The 23,131-nt window shown below is 34.0% G+C and overlaps 1 protein-coding gene and 1 long non-coding RNA gene across 12 annotated transcripts in view; one reads left to right on the plus strand and one right to left on the minus strand.

Annotated features, from left to right (window-relative positions):
* LOC143246440 (uncharacterized) overlaps nt 1-10,398 on the minus strand; it is a 50,455-nt gene extending 40,057 nt beyond the window's left edge. Inside the window, exon 1 of one of the 3 annotated variants that reach the window (XR_013025968.1) lies at nt 10,092-10,398. This is a non-coding gene — a long non-coding RNA (uncharacterized LOC143246440). Of the gene's footprint in view, nt 1-1,940; nt 2,136-10,091 lie in introns of those variants that run through there. The other 2 variants (XR_013025970.1, XR_013025966.1) reach the window with 2 other exon arrangements.
* Nucleotides 2,904-21,704, plus strand: LOC143246437 (aquaporin-11-like). 9 transcript variants are annotated; one of them, XM_076493149.1, is made up of 6 exons: nt 2,904-3,071; nt 15,028-15,211; nt 15,780-15,981; nt 17,578-17,662; nt 18,478-18,631; nt 20,339-21,704. In XM_076493149.1, the coding sequence occupies exons 2-6, from the start codon at nt 15,040-15,042 to the stop codon at nt 20,518-20,520; spliced, it is 795 nt and encodes a 264-aa protein (XP_076349264.1). In that variant the 5' UTR covers nt 2,904-3,071; nt 15,028-15,039; the 3' UTR covers nt 20,521-21,704. The 9 variants fall into 9 exon arrangements, with proteins under 9 accessions (XP_076349264.1, XP_076349265.1, XP_076349268.1 ...); XM_076493150.1 differs by lacking the exon at nt 2,904-3,071 and adding an exon at nt 6,059-6,220; XM_076493153.1 differs by lacking the exon at nt 2,904-3,071 and adding an exon at nt 7,984-8,484.
* Nucleotides 21,705-23,131: the final 1,427 nt, after the last annotated feature.

Consider the following 23,131-nt stretch of genomic DNA (forward strand, 5'->3'; position numbering starts at 1 on the left):
CACAACAATTTTTTGTGAAGAGTTTTGCTTCCTGAAATGTTTTTGCTGATTGTGACAGGTACCTGGTGGGTATGCACAAATATAGTTTTGGTTTCGCTTCATCACGTAGAAACTCTGAGAAATAGACAGTTAACTGTTTACCAGCAATAACGTATTTAATTGCGTTTATGTTTCTAATACGTTATTAAGTTCTACATAATTAAAAGTGTTTTACTACTGATTTTCATTTGTATTCAATGTCCGGTGCATCACGTTGCAGTGTCCAACAGTAGTCAGCAAGTATTGACAGATTCCAGTTGCCCTGATATCCTTTTTCCATTGTAGCAATGTCCTGGTGAAACTGAAGATTTTGATTAAACGGTACGTGATGGACAAATTTGGATGTGATTTTTGTGATCAGCAGCCAAAAATCTATAAGGAACACCCAACAGTGTTCAAGAAGCAAAATCTTTGTTGTGAAATGTAAGTTTTAGCATGTCAGCTGATTATTATTTTATATTTTAAGCTAGAAAGAAAAACTTCACATTCTGTCTTTGTCTAAACCACTTTGATATTTCATCGTGTTAATATTATTATGCTACCAACAACAACAAAAATTATTCTAAAATTGTTAAGATGTAAAATCAGAAACTTGTTTGTTTGTTTTTGAATTTCGCGCAAAGCTACACGAGAACTATCTGCCCTACCCATCCCTAATTTAGCAGTGTAAGACTAAAGGGAAGGCAGCTAGTCATCACCACCCATCGCCAACTCTTTTACCAATGAATAGTGGGATTGACCTTCACGTTGTAACGCCCCCCACGGGTGAAAGGGCAAGCAGGTTTGGTGCGACGAGAATTTGAACCTGCGACCCTCAGATTACGAGTCGAACGCCTTAACCAACCTGGCCATGCCGGACCAGTCAAAAACTCAAGAGAATTTTGGATGGAAGTAGAACCTGCATTACCTATTCCTGCATTCATCTATTTACAGGATTGGTACACATATAAGTTATTTGATGTAATGCATGTTTTCCTCCCATTTGAAATGCTCTCTACTTTCTGATTTTTTTCCATCTCAACAGTTTTAGAATAAAAGCTTTTATTGCTAGTTACTGGACCTTTTTAATCCTCACTTTTTTTAACGATTAGTCGCAGCTAGCGCCATCTATTAATTGATGTGCGTATTGGGCAATATTAAACAATCTTATTATAATCATCATTTCGGGATCTGTGTTGAAAAGACACGTCTTAGGGAGTAGCGAAATGTTTAGTGTGGAAACAGTAAATAGGCACACTGTAGTTTATGAGTTACAACTGATGAATTGGAAGAAAGAGAAACAAGAACCAGGCTCATCAATACATAAATAGCCATTGATACCGCGCTGTCTGATAGAGACGCCATCTTAGTCAGTTAGTCAACGTTTTTGCCATCTAGTGCACAAAATAATAACTATTTAAATCCAAGTAGTTAATAAACTTTTTAAAGGTAGGTAGATAGTACTATCAACACAGTTTCAAAGGAGCAACATTTAAGCTTTCGGTCTTCAAAGCCTCGAATGAAAATTCTTAATTTCAACATTGGGTTTATAGTCAGAAAAGTCATTTTCACTGTTTACTGACTATAATACTAATCCAGTTTTTATATTTATAAAACTATATCAAAACGTGACAAAGACATTATTGACTTTAAAATAAGGTGTTTAGTGTTAAGTGAAGTACTATAAGCGCTAGTGACTAAAAAAATCTATCAAAAATATTAGAAGAAAAACGTGTTTGATTACAAATATCGTTTATAGCATTTATTGTGTTACGATGCTATAGTTAAGCTATAACTGTATAGTCTCCCAACTAGAAACAACGTTTTATAGAAGAATAACACTCAAATGTTGGGATGACTCCAAACTTTCATTTTGCGAGGGCTGAAGTTTGTTACGTAAAAAGCATCTAACATATACCAACCCACTTACGAGCATGTGCCGTCCATAATTTTGAACTAAGGGTTGAGATGAAGGTGACCATTAACAACAGCAACACAAGCTCTCGGCTATTCTTCTCCAATTCAATAGTAGAATTTGACCGTCAGTCTCACAGAGCACTCACAACCTTAAACTGCAGACTGCGTTTTTCGACAACAGAACGAGAGCTACCAGTCCTCGGATTCAAACTCCAACACAAAAACACTAAGCTACGCCCGGCAAGATTTGAAAAGATAAAATAATATATATATATATTTGCCTCATATTTCCTCTTCTTGAATTTTTGGAACTTTTAGCTTTATAGTTCTAAATCCAAGTTTCTCCTTCTCAACTTATTTATAAACAATAAACGTTTAGAACTAGACTCAAGTTCCTTTTTCTATGCTTGTTTATAAACAATAAATGTATAGGACTAGACTTAATTTATTCTCTGCTTCCCGCCCTATTTAGAAATAATAAATGTATGGCACTAGTCTTAAATTCCTGTTTCTCAGTTTATTTAGGAACAATAAATATACAGGACTAGCCTTAGGTTCCAATCCCTCAGGTTATTTAGAAACAATAAAGTAGCATATTACAACAGATTCTTCAAATATAACCATAAACATATTTTTATAATAATATAAACTTCGAACGTTTATAAAATGCTTTAACTACCAAAAATATGTATTTCTTCAATAAGATTTTATTAATATATTAATAAATGTTTGGTGCGCTTGAATAAAAAAAGAAAGCCTATATTTCTCTATCTAAAATTATAAATTACACGTACAAGATGTCGTAATGTAATTTATCCGTTATAACAGGAAAAAGGTATACAAATTGGTACAACCTGGTCGTCATAACAAACAAATATTTACAATTTACAAGTACCTTTGATAAGAAACTGGTTTATGAACCTAATGTAGCGGTATAAATCCCACGACTAACTTAGTCATTCAAGCCAGTCATTATTAGAGTGTTACTTTCAAATGGAAGGAAGATATGGTTCTTCGTTACCTTCATATGACTTTAAAAATAATAATAATCGTAACTTTCACGCGACTTAAATGATTTGGGTTTTTTGGTAACCTTCGGGTGAATCAAGTTTATTAGACTTGTGCGTAACCTTCAGGTGAGTTGAGTGAATTTGATTTATGTGTAACTTTTATGTGCAAATGGAGAATATATATATTTAATCTTAACATATTAAAACTTAGCTTTTGTTTGTTTGTTTGTTGGGAAATTTCGCACAAAGCTACTCGAGGGCTATCTGTGCTAGCCGTCCCTAATTTAGCAGTGTAAGACTAGAGGGAAGGCAGCTAGTCATCACCACCCACCGCCAACTCTTGGGCTACTCTTTACCAACGAATAGTGGGATTGACCGTCACATTATACACCCCCACGGCTGGGAGGGCGAGCATGTTTAGCGCGACGCGGGCGCGAACCCGCGACCCTCGGATTACGAGTCGCACGCCTTACGCGCTAGGCCATGCCGGGCCATTAAAACTTAGCATGCTTGTGTTCGATCTTGAACAGATGACAACTGAGCTTGTATGCACTAAATCTTCAACAGATGAGAACTGAGCTTGTATGTACTCAATCTGCAACAGATGAAAATTGAACGATTATGCACTAACTCTTCAACAAATTACAACTAAACGTGAATGTACTAAATGTATGCACTAAATCTGCAACAGATGACAACTGAGCTTGTATGTACTAAATCTGCAACAGATGACAACTGAGCTTTATGTACTCAATCTGCAACAGATGACAATTGAGCTTGTATGTACTCAATCTGCAACAGATGAAAATTGAACGATTATGCACTAACTCTTCAACAAATTACAACTAAACGTGAATGTACCAAATGTTCAACAAATAACAACCTAAAGTGTATGTACTGAATCTTAAAACGATTGCAGGTAGACGTTTACGTACTAAATCTGTAACAGATGACAAATGGAAGTGTATGTTGTCTAATCCTGCCGAAAAAGAATTTCAAGTGCCGAGGTATTGAGCATTCGTGTTTTGTTGGGTTTTTTTTCTACAATCACGTCAAACACAAATATCTAAGAATGATGGCATAGTTGGAACACATGTTTTTCTTTATAATTTACCTTCTCTCTTCGTAATGAAATTCAATGGAATAGCTTGTCTCCTAACTTTGTACAATTGAAAGGTTTCTAATAAATGGCTGAAGTATTGTACACAAAACCGTTCTGCCCGGGTCAAGTTTCTTAATGCTGAAACTAACTCTAAAAGCCATTTGAAAACTAAATTGCAACGTTTTTGTCGGATTATCTGAATAAATGGAGGTTAGTTTTGTTGATTTTATCAATTTATCTCAAAACACAGAAGTTCAGAATAAGAAAACGTTTTGTAAAATTAAAATGTTTCAACTTAAGGAAGTAAACAGAATGAAAAATAATATGATATTCGAGATTACTTAGTTGGTAATCCTTATAAAGGTAACGCATATTGTATCATACTATACACCGCCCAGAACAAAAAGAAGAGTTTCTATCTCCAAGTTTTGGGCGTGTTTGTGTTTGTTTTTTCAATAGGTTCAAATTAGATTTTGAAAAGTTCTTTTCCTCCCTTTGAAAGATTTTGAAAGTTTAAATAGATCGTTTGACAAGAGTTCAGGTTTTGTATTGAATGTTGCTCAACATAAATTACCTGCCGAGGAATTAGCTGCTCTGAATAACTGAAGTCTTGTAAGTTATCCGTAACGTTACCTTTATATAACTTTTTAACAATTGGTATTTTTAAAACTTTAAAAAAGCAACGTTACAGTTAACTTGGATAAGAATTCACGTGTACATAAAATCAATCAGTTAATATAAGGTGTACGTAGTTGTACTCTGACCCTATTATCCGAAGAGCGTACACATTATAATGACGTCTTTTTAAACCTTAAAGCAAGTGCTAGAACCTGATACAAAACATTTATTATGCGCAAGTGTGAAATTACTATTTTACTGAAACATAAGGCCTATATCACAGATAAAATTATTTTATAATTCAATCTTTTGTTTAGTTTAGCTTTTTAAGTAATAATTGATTGTTTAGTTCTGCTTTTGATTTTAGTGTTGGTTGACTAATAACTAAGTAAATAACTAAAAACACATGTAACTATTGCGAAATGCAAGAAATCAAAACAATGTAAATACACGCCAGATACGATTTTTATTGAAAAATATATATACTGAAATATTTGAGAATTTAAAGCATTTTTAATAGAAAAAAGTTCAACGAAGTCCCAGCAGTCCGATTGTTTGTTTTTCAATTTCGCACAAAGCTACTCGAGGGCTATCTGTGCTAGCCGTCCCTAATTTAGCAGTGTAAGGCTAGAGGGAAGGCAGCTAGTCATTACCACCCACCGCCAACTCTTGGGCTACTCTTTTACCAACGAATAGTGGGATTGACCGTCACATTATAACGTCCCCACGGCTGGGAGAGCGAGCATGTTTGGCGCGACGCGGATGCGAACTCGCGACCCTCAGATTACGAGTCGCACGCCTTAACGCGCTTGGCCATGCCGGGGCCCCAGCATGTATTAGACTTTATATCTAATACATGATCAAAATCTCCTTTTTCTGGATAATATTTTCAAAAAAAATTGGGGAGTTGTGTTAAAGCTGTAAAAAATGGCATGATATAAATTTTAAAATATTCCAAACAATGTCACAATAATATGTTCCAAAACGAATTAAAAGTAAAAAAGAATGTTATATCTGACATCAGTGTTTTAGTAAAGCCCGAGGACAAGGGTTGTTATTCTTAGCAAATAAAATTATACCACTGAAGCTTACTGACAAACTGAGAACACTAATTTCCACAAGAAACTCACACAGGACCTTGCACCTCAGTTTACTAAAGCCATCAAGCCCAGCATGGCCAGGTGGTTAAGGCAATCGACTCGTAATCTGAGGGTCTCGGGTTCAAATCCCCGTCACACTAAACATGCTTGCTCTTTTAGCCGTGGGGTATTATAATGTGACGGTCACTCCCACTATTCGTTGGTAAAAGAGTAGCCCAAGAGTTGGTGATAAGTGATGATGACTAGCTACCTCTCTTCTAGTCTTAAAGTGATAAATTAGGGACAGCTAACGCAGATAGCCCTCGTGTAGCTTTGCGCGATATTTGGGAGCCCACAGCACTTCAGGAGTTACGTGTCATATGGAAAACTTCTACTGAAACGAAAGATTCGAAAGACGGATTATATCTAACAACGCTTCTGGAGATACAGGATTTACTGAATAGTTCTGTTAAAAGGTTTGTTTGTTTGTTTGTTTTTTAATTTCGCGCAAGGCAACACGAGGACTATCTGCCCTAGCTGTCCCTACTTTAGCAGTGTAAAACTATAGGGAAGGCAACTAGTCATCACCGCCAACTCTTGGGCTACTCTTTTACCAACGAATACTGGGATTGACCGTCACATTATAACGTCCCCACGGCTGGGTGAGCGAGCATGTTTGGTGTGATGGGGATTCGAATCCGCGACCCTCAGATTACGGGTAGAGTGCTTTAACTACCTGGCCTTGCCAAAAGGAAGAAATCAGATGTGAAAGGAAAACCGTAGTATTTTATAAACATTGTGAGCAGTGCAATGTTTTTTATTCTGCTGCCATAAAGGAATTGTGTCTCGGAATACGTAGAAATCATTGTTCACGCGACACCCAGGTTTTCTGTTGGAACTAACGCTATAAGTTTATACCATACTCTGCAACACTTCGGAACCATTATATAAAAGGTTTCTAATGGAAAGAGAAAAGAAGCGTAACTCCAAATATTCACTTGTGTAAATTTCACGTGTAGTTCTAAAACTGCAACAAGTGTGAAGTTATAGACTTATAGAATGTTTTTTGCAAGGGAGGTAAAATATGTGATTCGCAACTTATATTGCATAGAAAAGTGCATACAATTCAGAAACGTTGCTATTTTATTCCATTTTATGTTAATTCTGGAAAATTGATTGAAATAGTAATTAATTAATTAATTATGCAGCTTTTTCTTTCTAATATTCTTTGTTTTTATATAAAGTTAAGTACAGAGTCACTGTATAAAGACACCAAAATTTGATTTGGAAAACATCAGAAGTTAAAGTTAATGATCATTCTAGTAAAAATTATTCCTTAAGTTGACAATGTATATAGCATTTTAGTGGTTTTACTCACGCTCTCGGTAAAATTGCAAAAGAAGTGTTACAATGAATTGCCCTTCAATATTTTCTAGAAATAACAAAACACTTCGTTATAAATGGTACATTTTATTAACGTATACTAGATACCGAACACTAATAAAAGGAATCTCAACAAACTGTTTATCTTGCACACCCTAAAAATAATTAACGTTTTGACCTAGATCAAGATTTGGGGGCGTGATCACAACTTTGAATGAGTGCCATCTAGTTGCAGTTTCTTCTAATTTTAACTAGTTGAAAAGTAGTAGCTCTTATTTGTTGTTTATTTGAAATTAAGCAAAACGCTACACAATGAGCTATCTGTGCTCTGCCCGCCACGGGTAATGAAACCAGGATTTTAGCGCTGTAAGTCTTCCTGTGGCCGTGGTTTCTTTAACAATAAAAGAATCCAGAAGTTGTTGTTTTTTACTAATGTTACGTCCTTGATTTACTTATAAAAACGGTTAAATCCGTTGTACGTTTACCGAGGTAGTAAAATTGCAAGAAGTACATTGATTGGGTGCTCATCACCAATCACTAGAAGTAGAAGAAAAGTAATAAACTTGATGTAAATAATTCACGAAGTCCCAGTGGGACAGCGGTGAGTTTACAGATTTACAGCCCTAAAATCCGGGATACGATTTACCACGGTGAATAAAACAGAGAGCCCAAGGCTTTGCTCCGAGATAAATAAACAAATTTGACGAATCATGCTGATTGTTTCTGCATTTTTTGTTATTTAAAAATTAACGCTTTAAGCTAGAACAAAAAACAGTACAATTATTCAGAAACGTATTTGAGTTTCCCAGGCGCCCTAGCTACACTTCACACTAAAGCACAAACCTGAAGCCAGAAATATCCAGTGAGTGCTCATGCAACCCAAAAATAGGGGCTCCGCCCTATTCCTCTACATTACTGCTGCACTAGGACAGAGCAATCGGTGTACGCTGGTTTCTATAGCAACTTAACACTGTAAATTTTGTATAGTCCGCAGCCTAAAACATAAAGGAATTTTTACCCCGTTCAAACGTACCAATAGGCTTTATAGAACTAATTCATTCCACTTTACAGTAAAACCTGGCAAGTTTGGAAGACGACAAGTTACGGTGGGCATGAATTAGTACTGATTTACTTTGTCAACGGTATTGTAATTATCAGTTTACGTTTACAACAGACCAGGTAAGATATGCTAGGTGATCATAGAACTATCGTATGCAAGCCCATTCTGTCTGTTGTGCAATATAAAATAATTAGCTTTAGAATACCTGTGTGAATTTTGCTGAATTTGATCTTGATTGCGTTGCTTTTGTGGACTTCACTAAGAACAAGCATTTGGGGGTATCTTATTTCATTCCTGGTAAGATTGTTCCTCTATGGAGAGTGATGATCATTGTTATAGAAACAACTTCAGACGAAACCTAACGGTTATTTTGAATATAAGCAGTAGAGTTATGGTTTTTTATTGTTTATTTGTTGTTGTTTTGCTTAAGAACAGAGAACTTCAGAGTTTGAGAACTTTTTCAAAGTATGTAAAGTCGTTTCACTTGAATTTATGAATCCACCTACGTAAGAGCCCATCTTTTTACAAAACAAATGGTAGATAATTAGTTTTACTATTAACAACAACTTAAACTTATCAAATGTTTTTATTATTTTATTAGAAGTATCTTATGTTTATCACTCTAACTAAAATTAACGTTGATTTAGGTAAACTAATTAACCAGTTGGAGAATCGTTAACCAAGAGGTGTTAATATTTTTCTAAAGCTTAACTTGAAATCAAAGATAGAAAATGATACAGTGTATCCTTGTGATAGAAGCATAAAAACAACTTTTATAACAAAATATGTTGTTCCTTAGCTGGTTAGGGTAAGTGAATACCTGTTTCACTTGTGTAACGTATTTATAAATGCTAAAAAGTTTATCTTGATCTACTGAAAAAGATATAAAAACAGGAAAAAAGGAAGAGAAACTCAGAATGTGTTTTAAAAATAACCTGACCATAAGGAAAATGAATCCAAGAATATTTTGTCCGCTAGGAGTCTCTCAGCGAAGTGTAGAAGCACTTATGTAATATATGAATCTACACTATATTCTAAATCCTTGTAATTTAATTGTTATAGGATTTGTTTGCTGGAAGTCAAGCACAAAACTACACAATAGGCTATCTGTGTTCTCCCCACCACAGTTATCAAAATCAGGTTTCTTTCACTGTGTCTGGTAACGAATGAACCTGGAATTTTCTGCGTGTTAGGTGTATGTGATGTCCACTACACCACAAGCACTTATGCTATAGGAAATGAGCAGAGTAGTTGAAATTTCACATGTTCTATACACAAGTTGTCAGTTTCATGAGTGCTTGATTGTCTAATTTTTCTACTCTGTCTCTAATAATGTAACATTTGTATAATATTATAAATGTTTAGTATTGTGTTGGATATAATATCTTCGTTTATCCACAGTTTTCATGCAATATCTTGTTTTATTACTACTCCTGCTTTGCTTTTGTTGACAGTAAATAAATTACGACGGTAAGAAAACATTGCAGAAGTATTTACGAATCAGAACGAATTAATCATATTCGCATACCCGCAAAAACATACTAAATAAATGTGTGGATTTCAAACCTTCATTTTGAAGGTGAGATTACTGTTTAAACATAATTCTTTTCTAAAATGGCGTCATATATATTAACTCTTGAAAAGCCTTCGTCTTAAATTCTCAACGATAACGAGATTTTTTAGTCCTCAGAGCAATAAAGATTTCTTTTACATCTGTCATCCGTTCTTATTATTATTTTTATTTAGTAAAACTAAATTATTAATCCGCAACTATTCTAAATCTTTGTCACTTCCTACAGTTATTTTAACATCTACATGTGAAATATCATACCGTTTGAGGTGTGTAAAGAAATAATATACCACTCAAGGAAAATAAAGAGAAAGAATAGAGATCTGTACTTTACTTGATATTTGTTTAACATGTGTTCCTGTAGTGAAGAATGGGTGTTCCTGTGTATTTTCATGTTTTAATAACATGAAATCAAACACACAAACTGCTTCAGCCTCTAATGTTTCAAATCTGCTATCCCTACATAGTAACGTACGCGTAGAAACTTTAAACTGTAAGATTTATTTATTATCAAACTTCACATGAAGTAACAGCTTCGCAAGTCCAAGGTGGAACCTATGTTGAGGAAACAATGATATGCTGTGTATTAATGGTACAGCAGTAAAATATCTCGTGGCAAAACAGCTGTTGTAAAAATAAGTGACACGTGCGTGGTAATGTTAAAGAATGGATACAAGCCACAGAGGAACCTTTACAGCTACGTATAGAATAATGTCTATTTTAGTTGTAACTTAAGGGGTTTGTTTACATGTACACTTCCTCAAAACTAAAGATACTCTTAATACCTTTGGGTGTAGCGATGTGGGATGCTATGTTTTAAATACATCACATTATTCTAACAGTATGGTTTCAGAATAGTCTTCGTAATAAAAAAAAACACATTTAATTACTTTGTGTTAATATAGCGATGGTTAGAATGCTTCACATGCTTTTTGTTGGACGTGCAAACTCCTTACTTACCTATTTATTATCCAATATATTTTCCAATGGCTATCTTAATATTACTTCGTCACTTATGTCTTTAATAACTAAATTAAACAGTTGGTTTCGACAATACCACGTGTATTCATATTCTACTTGTTATATTTACATTCACCCTGGGTTATTTTTAATGTAATATTCACTCCATTATCGCTGGTGTATAAAAATTTTAATAAAATCAAAATCTTGCAGTTCATCACTTGAAACCTAACATTTTAGCAGCGCGTTTCTCGTAATTGTAGTTAGGCATATGTGTAAGAATTATGGGTTTATACGTATAATCATGACATTTGGAGTAGTTGTAGGCTACGGACCAGAAAATACTTTTAGAAATGGAGCCATCGCAAAAAAGGTTTGCGTTACCCTAATCGGCCATTTTAAAAAAAGTTGCTGCCAAATATTTTGATGACGCTAAAAAATTGGCATTATATATTATATATTATTATATATTAATATTATATATTACAGGTAAATATACTTAGATGTTGTCAGACACAATATATCATTCAAAAATATATTTTATTTATACAAAAACAACAAACAATATATGTTTGTTTGTATTTATTTGTATTTTGCAAAGCTACTCAAGGGCTATCTGCGCTAGCCGTCCCTAATTTAGCAGTGTAAGACTAGTGAGAAGGCAGCTAGTCATCACCACCCACCGCCAACTCTTGGACTACTCTTTTTACAAACGAATAGTGGGATTGACCATACATTATAACGCCCCCACGGCTGAAAGGGCGAGCATGTTTGGTGCGACGAGGATGCGAACCCGCGACCCTCAGATTACGAATCGCATACCTTAACACGCTTGGCCATGCCGGGCCCCTATTTTTGCTCTGCCCACCACGGGTATCGAAACCCGGATTTTAACGTTGGAAGTTCGCAGATATACCGCTGAGCCACTGGGGTGCCAAAAAAAATTTTTTTTTTTTCATTTGAATCCAAAACTTCGATATAAAAGTGCTTGGTCAGCAAAAATGTAAAATTGTGAATTAACATAAACTTTAACAGTCACTGGCTGTGATGACGCATAATTTACAGGTCACAAGGTTGATTCAACGCAGTGCATTTTTAATGCTGTTTCCTTACAGGTACAGCGACCTCTGCAAGCTTTCTTGCACTACAGAGAATGAATTAAACAAAAACATTAGAATTAAATACTCGTTCCAAACCATTGGATTTGTCATGAATGGGTGAAGAGGTGAAAACCATTTATGTTGTATTACTTCACATGATGAAACATTTTATCTACAAGGAACTCAATTACCACTATGCAACTACTAGACATAATATTGGCCACATATACTAATCTGATTGGGAGTGAAAAACACTCCAGATACAACGTGTTTTAACTGCTCAGAATATAGACCAAAAGGAGTCCTCCAAGTGGGCCAGCGGTAAGCATTTACAGCACTAAAACCGGGTTCAACTTCCCATGATGTATGATGGATACAGAGAGTCTACTGTGTAGCTCCGCGCTCGATAAACAAACAGGTAAAGTTCAAAAAGACATAAAATTATTTCACAATTTTTGTGATGTTAGAGTTTTCCAGTTTCTCGGATATAAGTTATCTTTTGTTTGTTCTAAAACATTTCAATGTATATTTGAGTGTGAAATATAAGTAGAATTTGATTTAGAAGTTACACCTTTTCCAGTTTCTGCAAACTACAGTACTAATGATTTTTTAAATCTACGTTATTAATTGTCACTTGTGTGAGAGGAAGATTTCAAGGTACGCCATTTTGAAAACAAATACTTCTATGTACTAACAAAGGCAATGAAGATATTACCAATTATCAACTATCTTTTAGTTTTGAAATACACATACACACATACATTCGATAATTACAATGGAAAATTATTAATACTCTATTCGAGGAAAGCATACACACTGAAGGATAATCTTATATCTTTTATTGTTCTTTTTTAGTTACTGCAAAGCTACACAGTGATTTATCTGTATTTTGTCCGAAATTAGGAATCGAATCCCAAATTTTAGCGTTACTAAGCTCACAGACTTTCAGCTGAACAACAGGAATACCCTTTATTGTTAAAAATAGAGTTGCTAGAAAACCAAATGTATAGGGGCCCGGCATGGCCAGGTGGTTAAGGCACTCGAATCGTAGTCCAAGGGTCGCGGGTTCGATTCCCCGTCACACCAAACATGCTCGACCTTTCAGCCGTTATAAAGTGACGATCAATCCCACTATTCGTTGGTAAAAGAGTAGCCAAAGAGTTGGCGGTGGGTGGTGATCACAAGCTGTCTTCTCTCTAGTCTTACACTGCTAAATTAGGGACAGCTAGCACAGATAGCCCTCGTGTAGCTTTGCGCGAAATTCAAAACAAACAAACACCCCTCTATGAAGATTGTGCTGTCCTCGCACTTTGCTATTTCTTCTTATATCCATCAACTTTATGTAAATTGTATTATTTCTTTCATGAATTGAGTCATACCAATGTAAACATAATAAATTTCTGTTTTTTACTATAACTAATAACACATAAATATAGAAGTATATTTTGTTTCTTACTGGCGACATATTACTTTCTTCTTTCGTCTCTCTTAGTTTATTTGTTTCTATCACATTCTTCAGTCTTCGTTTTTCTGTCGTTGAATTCGTTGAATTATATTCCTTTTTTTAACCCTACGCTTGACAGGTCCCTTTCTTTTCAATCACTCACATCTGTTTTCCCGATATAGGGTTATAAGGTTCCACGATCATATGGATACACAGTCTCTACATCGGGTGAAGAAGAAAGATGGATACTCACTTTTTTCCTTTTTGATTATACTGCTATATTCCTAAGTTTTTAAGAGAAACTGACCAAAAGCCGGTCGCTTTTAACTCCAACTAATGTTCCTGACACCTAATTTAATAGTAGTAAATATATGATTAACAGGAAATCCATAAACACCAAAAAAGGTATAGGTAATATACGAATAACCCAAACGTCTTTCACAATTAACCCAATAGAATTTAATAACTTTAGATAATACTGAAGTGAACGTTAAACGCGGACAGTGAATTTTTTAAGAATTTTGTCGAATATAATGAGAATAAAAAGTACATCTTTAGAAATAATATATTAATAAACAGATTCATTTTGAGGCTATTGTTTATGGCACTCTATATTAATGTGGGGCGCCGTTTATTTCACATACACTATATGTTCATAGTAATATATGCCGATATGTGGCACAATTTATGACCTGCATGTTCACATGTGTCACTGTTTATGGGGCCATACGTTAACAAAGGATACGATGTCAACAATTTAATACCTATTTTATGTTTTCGATTCCATATTGTTCTAGTTAATATGCTGCAATAATGTTACAGTTATACAGATATGAGACACATGGAAGCATTTTAAGGCTACTTTTACATTCGAGTAACGGGACAAACTGAGTGCACTTTCCACACCTTTTGTTTTCTTCACTTTTTATAAATTTTGCTTCAGATGAAATACCAATCATAGAATAAACATAAATATATCTTCTTAATTTTTTATCAGTAACATGATTTGAAATATACCGTAATCGAAAAAAGATTGTATATATTGAACAATATTTTTCCAGGTTAAGTTATATTTTGTTTCACAACACATTGCCTATCACTCTCTTCTGCTTACAAAATAAAATCTCTAACAATAAAATATATAAGATTTGACAATGTTTGAATTGAAAAGGAAAGGACATGAATTCCATTCTCGTTCTCTACAAAAACAAAAGACCCATCAAGGTCAGGTGGTTAAGACGCTCCACTCGTAATCTGAGAGGCGTGGGTTTGAATCTCCGTCCCCCCAAACATGTTCATCTTTTCAGTAACTGTCAATTCCCACTATTCGTTGGTAAAAGAGTAGCTCAAGGATTGGTGGTGGGTGCTGAAGACTAGCAGCAACTACCTTCCTTGCAGTCTTTCACTGCTAAATTAGGGATGGCCTTCCTGTAGCTTTGCGCAAAAGTTCAAATAAACAATCACAAAAAAAACACAATTGAAATTCTGTCCGTCCAATACTCGACTGTGAAAATGTGCAAGTATACTTCAGGATGCCTCCTTTTTGTTTTATTTTTTACATTACGAGTGTTAAGTAATAAGTAATAGACTATTAATTAAAGATTATGAGCGATTTATTCTTTGAATAATATATTTTAACTCTAAAAGCATTATGGTAATCACTAGAGAAAATTATGAAACGTGTTCTTCTATTATAATACTCACAACTGATATGAAAGTCATGAACTTATATTCTTTGTTTTCGAACTCACTTTTTTTCTTTTCAGACCAAATAAACAATGTCCGTTCCTGTACCGGAAGCTTTTATTCCATACTTTGTATTGGTGTTTAACATATTTTTTTTCAAAATTATGCGGGGTATGACGTTTGCAGTTATACCTTATAATTTACGTCCTCTAGTGGCAGAACTCATATCCACTCTAGAGCTTTGCAGTGATTGTGCAGAGTTGGGTAAGTAATAAATCCTGAATCGCTCAACTCTTTTTCATCAAAACTTATACAAATAAAAACAGAAATAAATTAAATCGTATTGGATAAAGTTAATAAATAAATATAAAGTGTCTATTTAAATATTTCAAAACGGCGTTGTTGTTTGTTTTTAATTTAATTACTGTAGAAATATGTAAAAGGCTTACATACAAGTAAAAGTCATTTTTAAAAGCATAATAATTTTTTAAATATCATAAAATTATTATTGACTTGTTTTCTTTTATTGGATAACAATTATTTGCAGCTTATTTCGGCAATTATATGTATTCGTCATTACCCAAATTTAAGTATTCGTATAAATAAGATTTACCTTTCCTTTTTAAAATTAAAATGATTTTATATTTGTGATGTGTTGAAGATAAATTATTATAATTATATTTTTGGTATTAAAATCCAAAATAAAAAACACTCGGAATACCTTACTTAACAAGTTAAAAGAGATTTATAGTTAATTTCCAAACTACGACAGCGTAGTTTTGCTTGCTTGTAATTAAGTACAAAGCTACACAATTTAGATATTTATTTTCAGGTGTAGTTTATGAACGCCACGGTTCTATTGCGCTGGGACTAGCTCTGGGATTGGTATGTTTTTGGTGGTGTCAAGTTTTCGAAGACACCGAGGCTTGTCCCTGTGGTCCTATTGAAGAATACGTACTTAGAATTGCATCGCCATCTGGTGATATATCAAAGAAACTGCTTGGTCAAGTTATAGGCGGAATTATCACAACATGGTATTTGCTTTTATTCTAACCATACATTACTAGTTATAACAACAAATTACTTTGAGGGAAATGTCATTGGTCATTGATCTGATTTCCTAATTATACTCACGTAAGAGCTGATCAGTTAATCCAAAAATATGAACTTAGAAAAATTCGAAAAATGAATACCTTTTTTTCGTACGAAACAATTCAAATTACACACTCGCACATTTTTTAAAACTGACTTATAAATATAAAAACACAAGAATGTATGTAAGATTTTTATGTGAGTATAACGTAATGTAAATTAATAATCAATCTTGCTTTGTAACCAAATATATACAAATAAAAAATAATTTTGTTTGTTTGTTTTTCATGAAGCAAACTTACGAGCATGTATCCGCCTTATAGTTTTTTAACCATAAAAAGTGTTTCGTATAGAGTGGAGAGTCTTTAAAAGTTTAAGTATAATAGAATTGATGAGCTATTTAACTTCTAGAACACAAGTCAGCCTATAGCGCGTGTTTCAAGAGATCATAGACTTCTGAGAATAATGAGATTTTAATTTGTAAGTAACGTGTTTAGAGGTTTGAAGTGGAAGTTTTTTAAATCCTAATATTCATATAGATATTATTTTATTTCTGAAATCAGTTCAAAAACTAATTTCGTATTTAAAATTTCAGTGAGTTATAAAATGAAAACCGTTTCGAAAACATGGCATATAAAGAATTGTAAACGTACAGTAACTCACAAAGTTTTTGACATATTTTAACATGTGAATGGATTGTACTTCTATGACTGATGTGTCTACTATATACCAACTGTTTACAGGAACTTTAAAAGTACACTTTATATAACTGTATGTAATTGTAGAAAGTTGTTTCCACGTATATATTACTGTACTAATATTTCATACATTTATATACACTATCAGAATTTTTTAGATAACTTAGATGCAACATCATGTTTAAGTTATACGCTAAGATATTCTGTAAAAACCATTTAAAACTCAAACATTCGAAAAACACAAAAAGGAAGTAGACGCTGACGTAAGCCTTTGAAAGAAAAACGAAGGAACTTATTTGTTTATTTCGGATATTTGAGAAAGTGATGAGGACTATCTGCGCCAGCTGTTTCTAATTTTGAACTGGCAGAATAGAGGAAACGCTTTGTTTGTTTTATTTTTGAATTTCACACGAAGCTACACAAAGGCTATCTGCGCTAACTGTCCCTAATTTAATAGTATAAAATTAGAGGGAAGGCAGCTAGTCATCACCACCCACCGCCAACTCTTGAGCTACTCTTTTACCAATGAATAGTGGGATTGACCGTCATATTATAACGTCTCCACCGCTGAAAGGACGAGCATGTTTGGTGTGACTGGGATTCCAACCCGCGACCATCAGATTAAGAGTCGAGCACCCTATATTCCCGGCCATGCAGAGCTAAAGAGAAGACAGCTAGACAGTAATAACCCAACTATTAAAATACTGTAACTGAATAATATTATTTGACTATCGATGTTTTTATACAGTCCTAGCCCAGAAAGTGCAAAGCGTGTTTTTGTATCAAAAGTAGAGGAACAGTCAAGCAATACTGACTTCAGTTTCATATTGTCTTTATCAGGTACATAAAATCGATCTGGTCTTTCCATTTAATAACTGAACACCGAGCGCTTCACACAGCTAAGCAATGTGAAGCTGGACTACAGGTAAATTCTAGTACCATATATTTTTAATTTAACTTAAAACCGATATTTGCCCGAATGCGTTTAAAACGACTAGTCTTCTGTAACTATATGTGATTAAATGAAAGGCACTAAATGGCAAGAAACCTATGACTATAATTTATTTATTTTTGAGCGTTTTAATCCGAAAAGGCTTTTCAAAGATCCTCCCTCCAAAAAAAAATTTGCTTGGATTAAAGATTATCATTTCCAAATGTCAAATTAAACTTTGTTAGTACTTCTTTGAGAAAGTTTTGTGTTCAAACTTAATCAGATGAATACCAGTATAATAAATATTTATAGAAGATTACATAACAAATTGATACTTTTCCTATTTTTCGGAATGTTGGTACTGTGAAAATTACATTATTAAATATGTTGCAGATGTAATTATGTTGTTGTTTTCTCGTACTTGTGTTTTCTTATAGCAAAGAAATATTGGACTATCAGATGTTTGCAAAGGGCAATCGAACCGTTCATTTTAGCATTATAGATCATACTATCAAGGAACTTTTTTCTTGTATAATAAATACGTTTATACTAAACATAGGTATATGATTTCAAAAAAAAAAACTCTTTGCATTTATGCTCATTTTAAAGATTATAATAACAGAGAAGTATAATAGGTCCTGGTATTTTATAAGCTATATTTGTATTAGGCTAAAACAAACTTCTAAAAACTAGATGGAATGAGTATTAGAAACCTTAGTCAAATTTCTAACTTGCATTGTTAGATATCTCCAGTCTAGATTTAGCACAATTTTGAAAATATTTGTGTATATATGTTTATATTATTTCAGGTAACGATATTATGGGGAGCTTTGATTGAAGGTTTTATTACTTTCATTAGTCGACTGGTTGCGCTTCAGTCTGGAAAGTGGGATGCAAGAACTGCAGCAATTGCTAATTCCATCACCACTGTGGTTCTAGTATTAGCAGGTTGGAAGAATCTAAGTATATATTTTACGTTGGTTAACCCTTATACATATTTATATATGCTGAAAAGCAGTTTAAAATAAAAATACTGAAAAAAAAATAGCAATACATACATATATACACTGCTGGCCAAAATCTTAAGGCCAATGAACATAAAGAAAAAACATGCATTTTGCGTTGTTAAACTCAACCACTTATTTGAGTAGAGCTTCGATAGATGAAAATAAGAAAAGGGAAAATAAAAATAAATAAACAAATTTTAGCATTTAATAGGGAAATGTGAACACTATGAAATTAGCCTAAATAATAGCTGGTCAAAAGTTTAAGACCATACCAAAAAGAAGTCCTAAACAGGGTATGAAATGCCCAACAAGAGGTCTCAGTAGTGAGTTGCACGGCTATCATTGCAAATAACTGCAAACATTCGCTTTGAGATGGTCGATATAAGCGTTTGCAGAAGGTTGGCTGGAATGTTATTCCAAGTGGTGAAGATGGCTTCACGAAGATCATGCATTGTTTGGAATTGATGTCCATTTCTATAGACTTCCCTTGCCATCAATCCCCAAATATTTTGAATGGGGTTCAGTTCGGGAGAACACGCTGGATGGTCCAAAAGAATCACGTTATTCGCCATGAAAAAAAGTCCTTTGTTCTGCGAGCATTGTGGATTGCAGCGTTGTCCTGCTGACAATGATTTCCACACAAGCGAGGGCCTTTAGTCAATAAGCATGCTCTCTCCAACATGCCAATGTAGCCAGCTGCTGTTTGACACCCCTGTATAACCTGAAGCTCCATTGTTCCATGAAAGGAGAAAGCACCCCAGATCATGATGGAACCTCCTCCACTGTGTCGTGTAAAAATGTCTCCGGTGGGATATCCTTATCGTGCCAGTAACGTTGGGAGCTATTTGGACCATCCAGGTTAAATTTTTTCTCATCAGAGAACAAAACTTCCACTTTTCTACGTCCCATGTTTGGTGCTTCTCAGCAAAGTTTAACCAAGCTGTTTTGTGGTGGGGAAGGAGGCGTGGCTTTTGAAGACGTTTATGGTTTTTAAAATCTTTCTATCGTAAATGCCGTCTTATTGTTATTGAGCTTCATTCTGCGTCCGTAAGAGCCTTAATCTGGTTCGACGATCGGCTGGTGTCTTGCCGCACAACCGTCGAATCCTCCTGCTCGACGCTGGCGAAATTTTCTTGGGCCGACCACCTGAAATTGTTGTTCCGTATCTATCACGGTCTTTTAAGAAAATTGCAACAGCAATTTTACTACGCCCAATCTCACCAGCGATGGCATGTTGAGAGAGACCTTGCTTTTGCAGCTCGACAAACTCGTTCAAACTCTGTCAACTTTCTAGCCTTTGCCATGTTTTTACCCAATGTAACACAGTAGATGTCAGTGGAAGATGTTGACAACGCTAATGCTTGAACACAAATGACTAGATTTCGTTACATGTTCACCGATTAACGCTTCGTTTCAGTATGGTCTTAAACATTTGACCAGCTGGTATTTAGGCTAATTTCATAGTTTTTACATTTTCCCTATTAAAAGCTAAAAATGTTTTTTAGTTTTATTTTCCCTTTTCTTACTGTCATCTTTCGAAGCTTACTCAAATAAGTGGTTGAGTTTAACAACGCAAAATGCATATTCTTTCTTTATGTTCATTGGTCTTAAGATTTTGGCCAGCAGTGTATATATATATGTATATATTCTATTATTATTCCAGCACTAAACACGACGGGAGGATTCTTCAATCCTATCTTAGCATCTGCTTTGACACTTGGTTGCCATGGTAACTCGATTATAGAGCACTTTATCGTTTATTGGTTAGGAGCTCTTATTGGTGGATTGATTGCCAGGATACTTCATCAAGTACTAGAGGGTGCTACGAAAGAGAAAGAAGCTTAAAAGATATTCGTAATAAGTCTATACTTTTAGTAACCCATTTATATTTAAAGCATGTTCACTATCATAAAATGTAAAGTTCGATGTAAGCTTTTCTTCTTTACCTAATTAGTTAACTTAAAAAGATTGTCTAATTTATTGTAAAGATCAACAAGGAAGAATATCTTACTGTTTTGTTAGTGTTTTTGTCGCTGTAAGACAAGGATTTCTTTTAAGAAATTGTATACTGTTCCTGAATCTTTATGCTATTACAGTTCTATCTATAGTATATTAAAATATAATACTTTAGAACATCATGTATTTATACACATACATATATATATATGTGTGTGTGTGTGTGTGTGTGTGTGGTTAATAGAAAAGGATAGATTCAAAAGCCGTGAATGGTGTATATTTATTACTGCTAAAATATTCAACATTTGGAACAAAAAGAAAAGATGACAAATAATATACATAGCGTTGAAGTGTATATATGTTATTCATGTTATGATTATGAACACTAAATTATAGAAAATATATAATCTATAGTAAATTTAATATACTGTTTTCAGCTGCATAAGTCTAGAATATTTAAAGTATATTTGTAATATTTTGTACTTGCAGTGCTGCCCTCTATAAGCGTTAATGTAAGTTATAAAAACTTTGTGATGAGATAATAAGTGATCCTTAACAAGACATTTACCACGTTTTTTATATAATTAAGTTCCCTTGTAAGTCAATTTCATAGTAAATAATGAGTTATCTATGTTCTGTCTATAACGGGGAATCTAACCATGGAATTTAGCATTGTTAATAAAGAAACTTGCTGCTAGCACTCCAAGGAACTTAATAAAATACGAAAAATTGGCTGGACATTGTCATTTCAAACACAAGAAATGTAAAATTCAAGATTTAATTTTACAGCAGTTACTAACTTCGAAGAAATATATTGATTCTATGTCTTTAAAAATATAATGTTAACTCAATTCTGTTTTTGTCTAAAATAAAATTCAGTGTTGTTCCAAGGACATACATTTCTGTGCAGCTTTTTCATGGTATTTAGACGAACGATTTTATTTATAATGGTAAATTTAATTCAAAGAAGTTCATGAACATGCATGATCTAATTTTATTTCTAGATTTTGTGTAAAATCCATAAAATATGCAATTTATGTGTAAAAATTATTAATAAATGCCATTAGCAAAAATAATTTTTGACTGGGTCGACATGTAATAATCATAGAAAAAAGATCCGATAGAAACAGTAAACTATTAAAAGGTATTCGGTCAAATAATAGCTTGTGCATAAAAGGATATCCATCAATTACATCAGTAACTACATTAAGAAAAATTAGCAAAAACTGTCTATACAGAGAGAATTATCAAATATAAAGTAAACAAAGTGAGCTATCAATCAAACAATAGTTCCACAAACAGTTTGCAATCAAATAATCGATATACAACGAGTTGTTGATGAAATAATACCTACATGGAGAGGGTTATCAAACAACAATCTACACCATGCGGCACAACAGTAAATCTGAAGGGCTTGTAACGTTAAAAACCGGATTTCGATGCCAGTACAGATATCCCACTGCGTAGCTTTGTACATTAACTATCAGTAAAAGGTATACAAAGACAGCTATCGATCAAAAAGAAAAAATTACCAAGTAACAAGTATACGACTAGTTATATATCAAACATTATATATATTTTCTATAAATAAACTTCAAGTAAACTAAAAATATAACAAATGAAAAATATTTTTATCTATTTTTTCAAACAATGCACGCATGTCATGACCCTTCTTTAAGTTTTTGCTCTAAAGTTTGCTTGTTTTGAACTTTGCGCAAAGCTACACGAGGACTTTTTTCTGCGCTAGCTGTCCCTAATTTAGCAGTATAAGACTAGAGAGAACGCAGCGAGTCATCACTACCCACCACTAACTCTTGGGCGACACTTTTACCAATTAATAGTGGGATTGACCGTCACATTTTAACACCCCCACGGCTGAAATGGCATATTTGGTGTGACGGGAATACGAACCCGCGACCCTCGGATGACGAGTTGAGTGCCTTATGCACCTGACCATGCCGAGCCATTTGCTTTAAAGAAGCTACAAATAATTTGTAGTAAGATTGTTTTATTTTGGTTTTTTTTCACTCGAATGTACTAAAGAAACAACAAAACAATCAAAATGACAATCAATGTTGCAATCGATTTTAGCTAAAGCCATAAAAATCTCAAATCTGAAGAAGACGGCCCAAAACTACGAACTTCCTTTTGGGATGCATAGCCAAGGCAAATACATCTGTGCAAGTATATTGGGAAAATTAACGTATGTCACCGATTCTAAAGCACAATGCAGATTAAAAACAAATGTCATATCTTAGGCTTTATGGCACAACACAACAAAAACGTTTGTTTTCCCAACAGAAACTGCCGGTGAGACAACGGAAAGTTTGAGGGTTTATAACACTTAAAATGAAGTTTTTATGGCATAGCACCATGCGTCAACAACAAACAAACCTTTCTAATCCCTATTGGATTAATGGTATGGATTGACACTGTGAGCTTTGAGCTATAAACACAAAAACAACAAACTTTGCCTCCAGTGGTAAGTCTTGGGGCTCAT

This window comes from Tachypleus tridentatus, chromosome 3 (genome assembly GCF_004210375.1).
Source record: "Tachypleus tridentatus isolate NWPU-2018 chromosome 3, ASM421037v1, whole genome shotgun sequence".
Taxonomy (NCBI): Eukaryota; Metazoa; Arthropoda; class Merostomata; order Xiphosura; family Limulidae; genus Tachypleus; species Tachypleus tridentatus.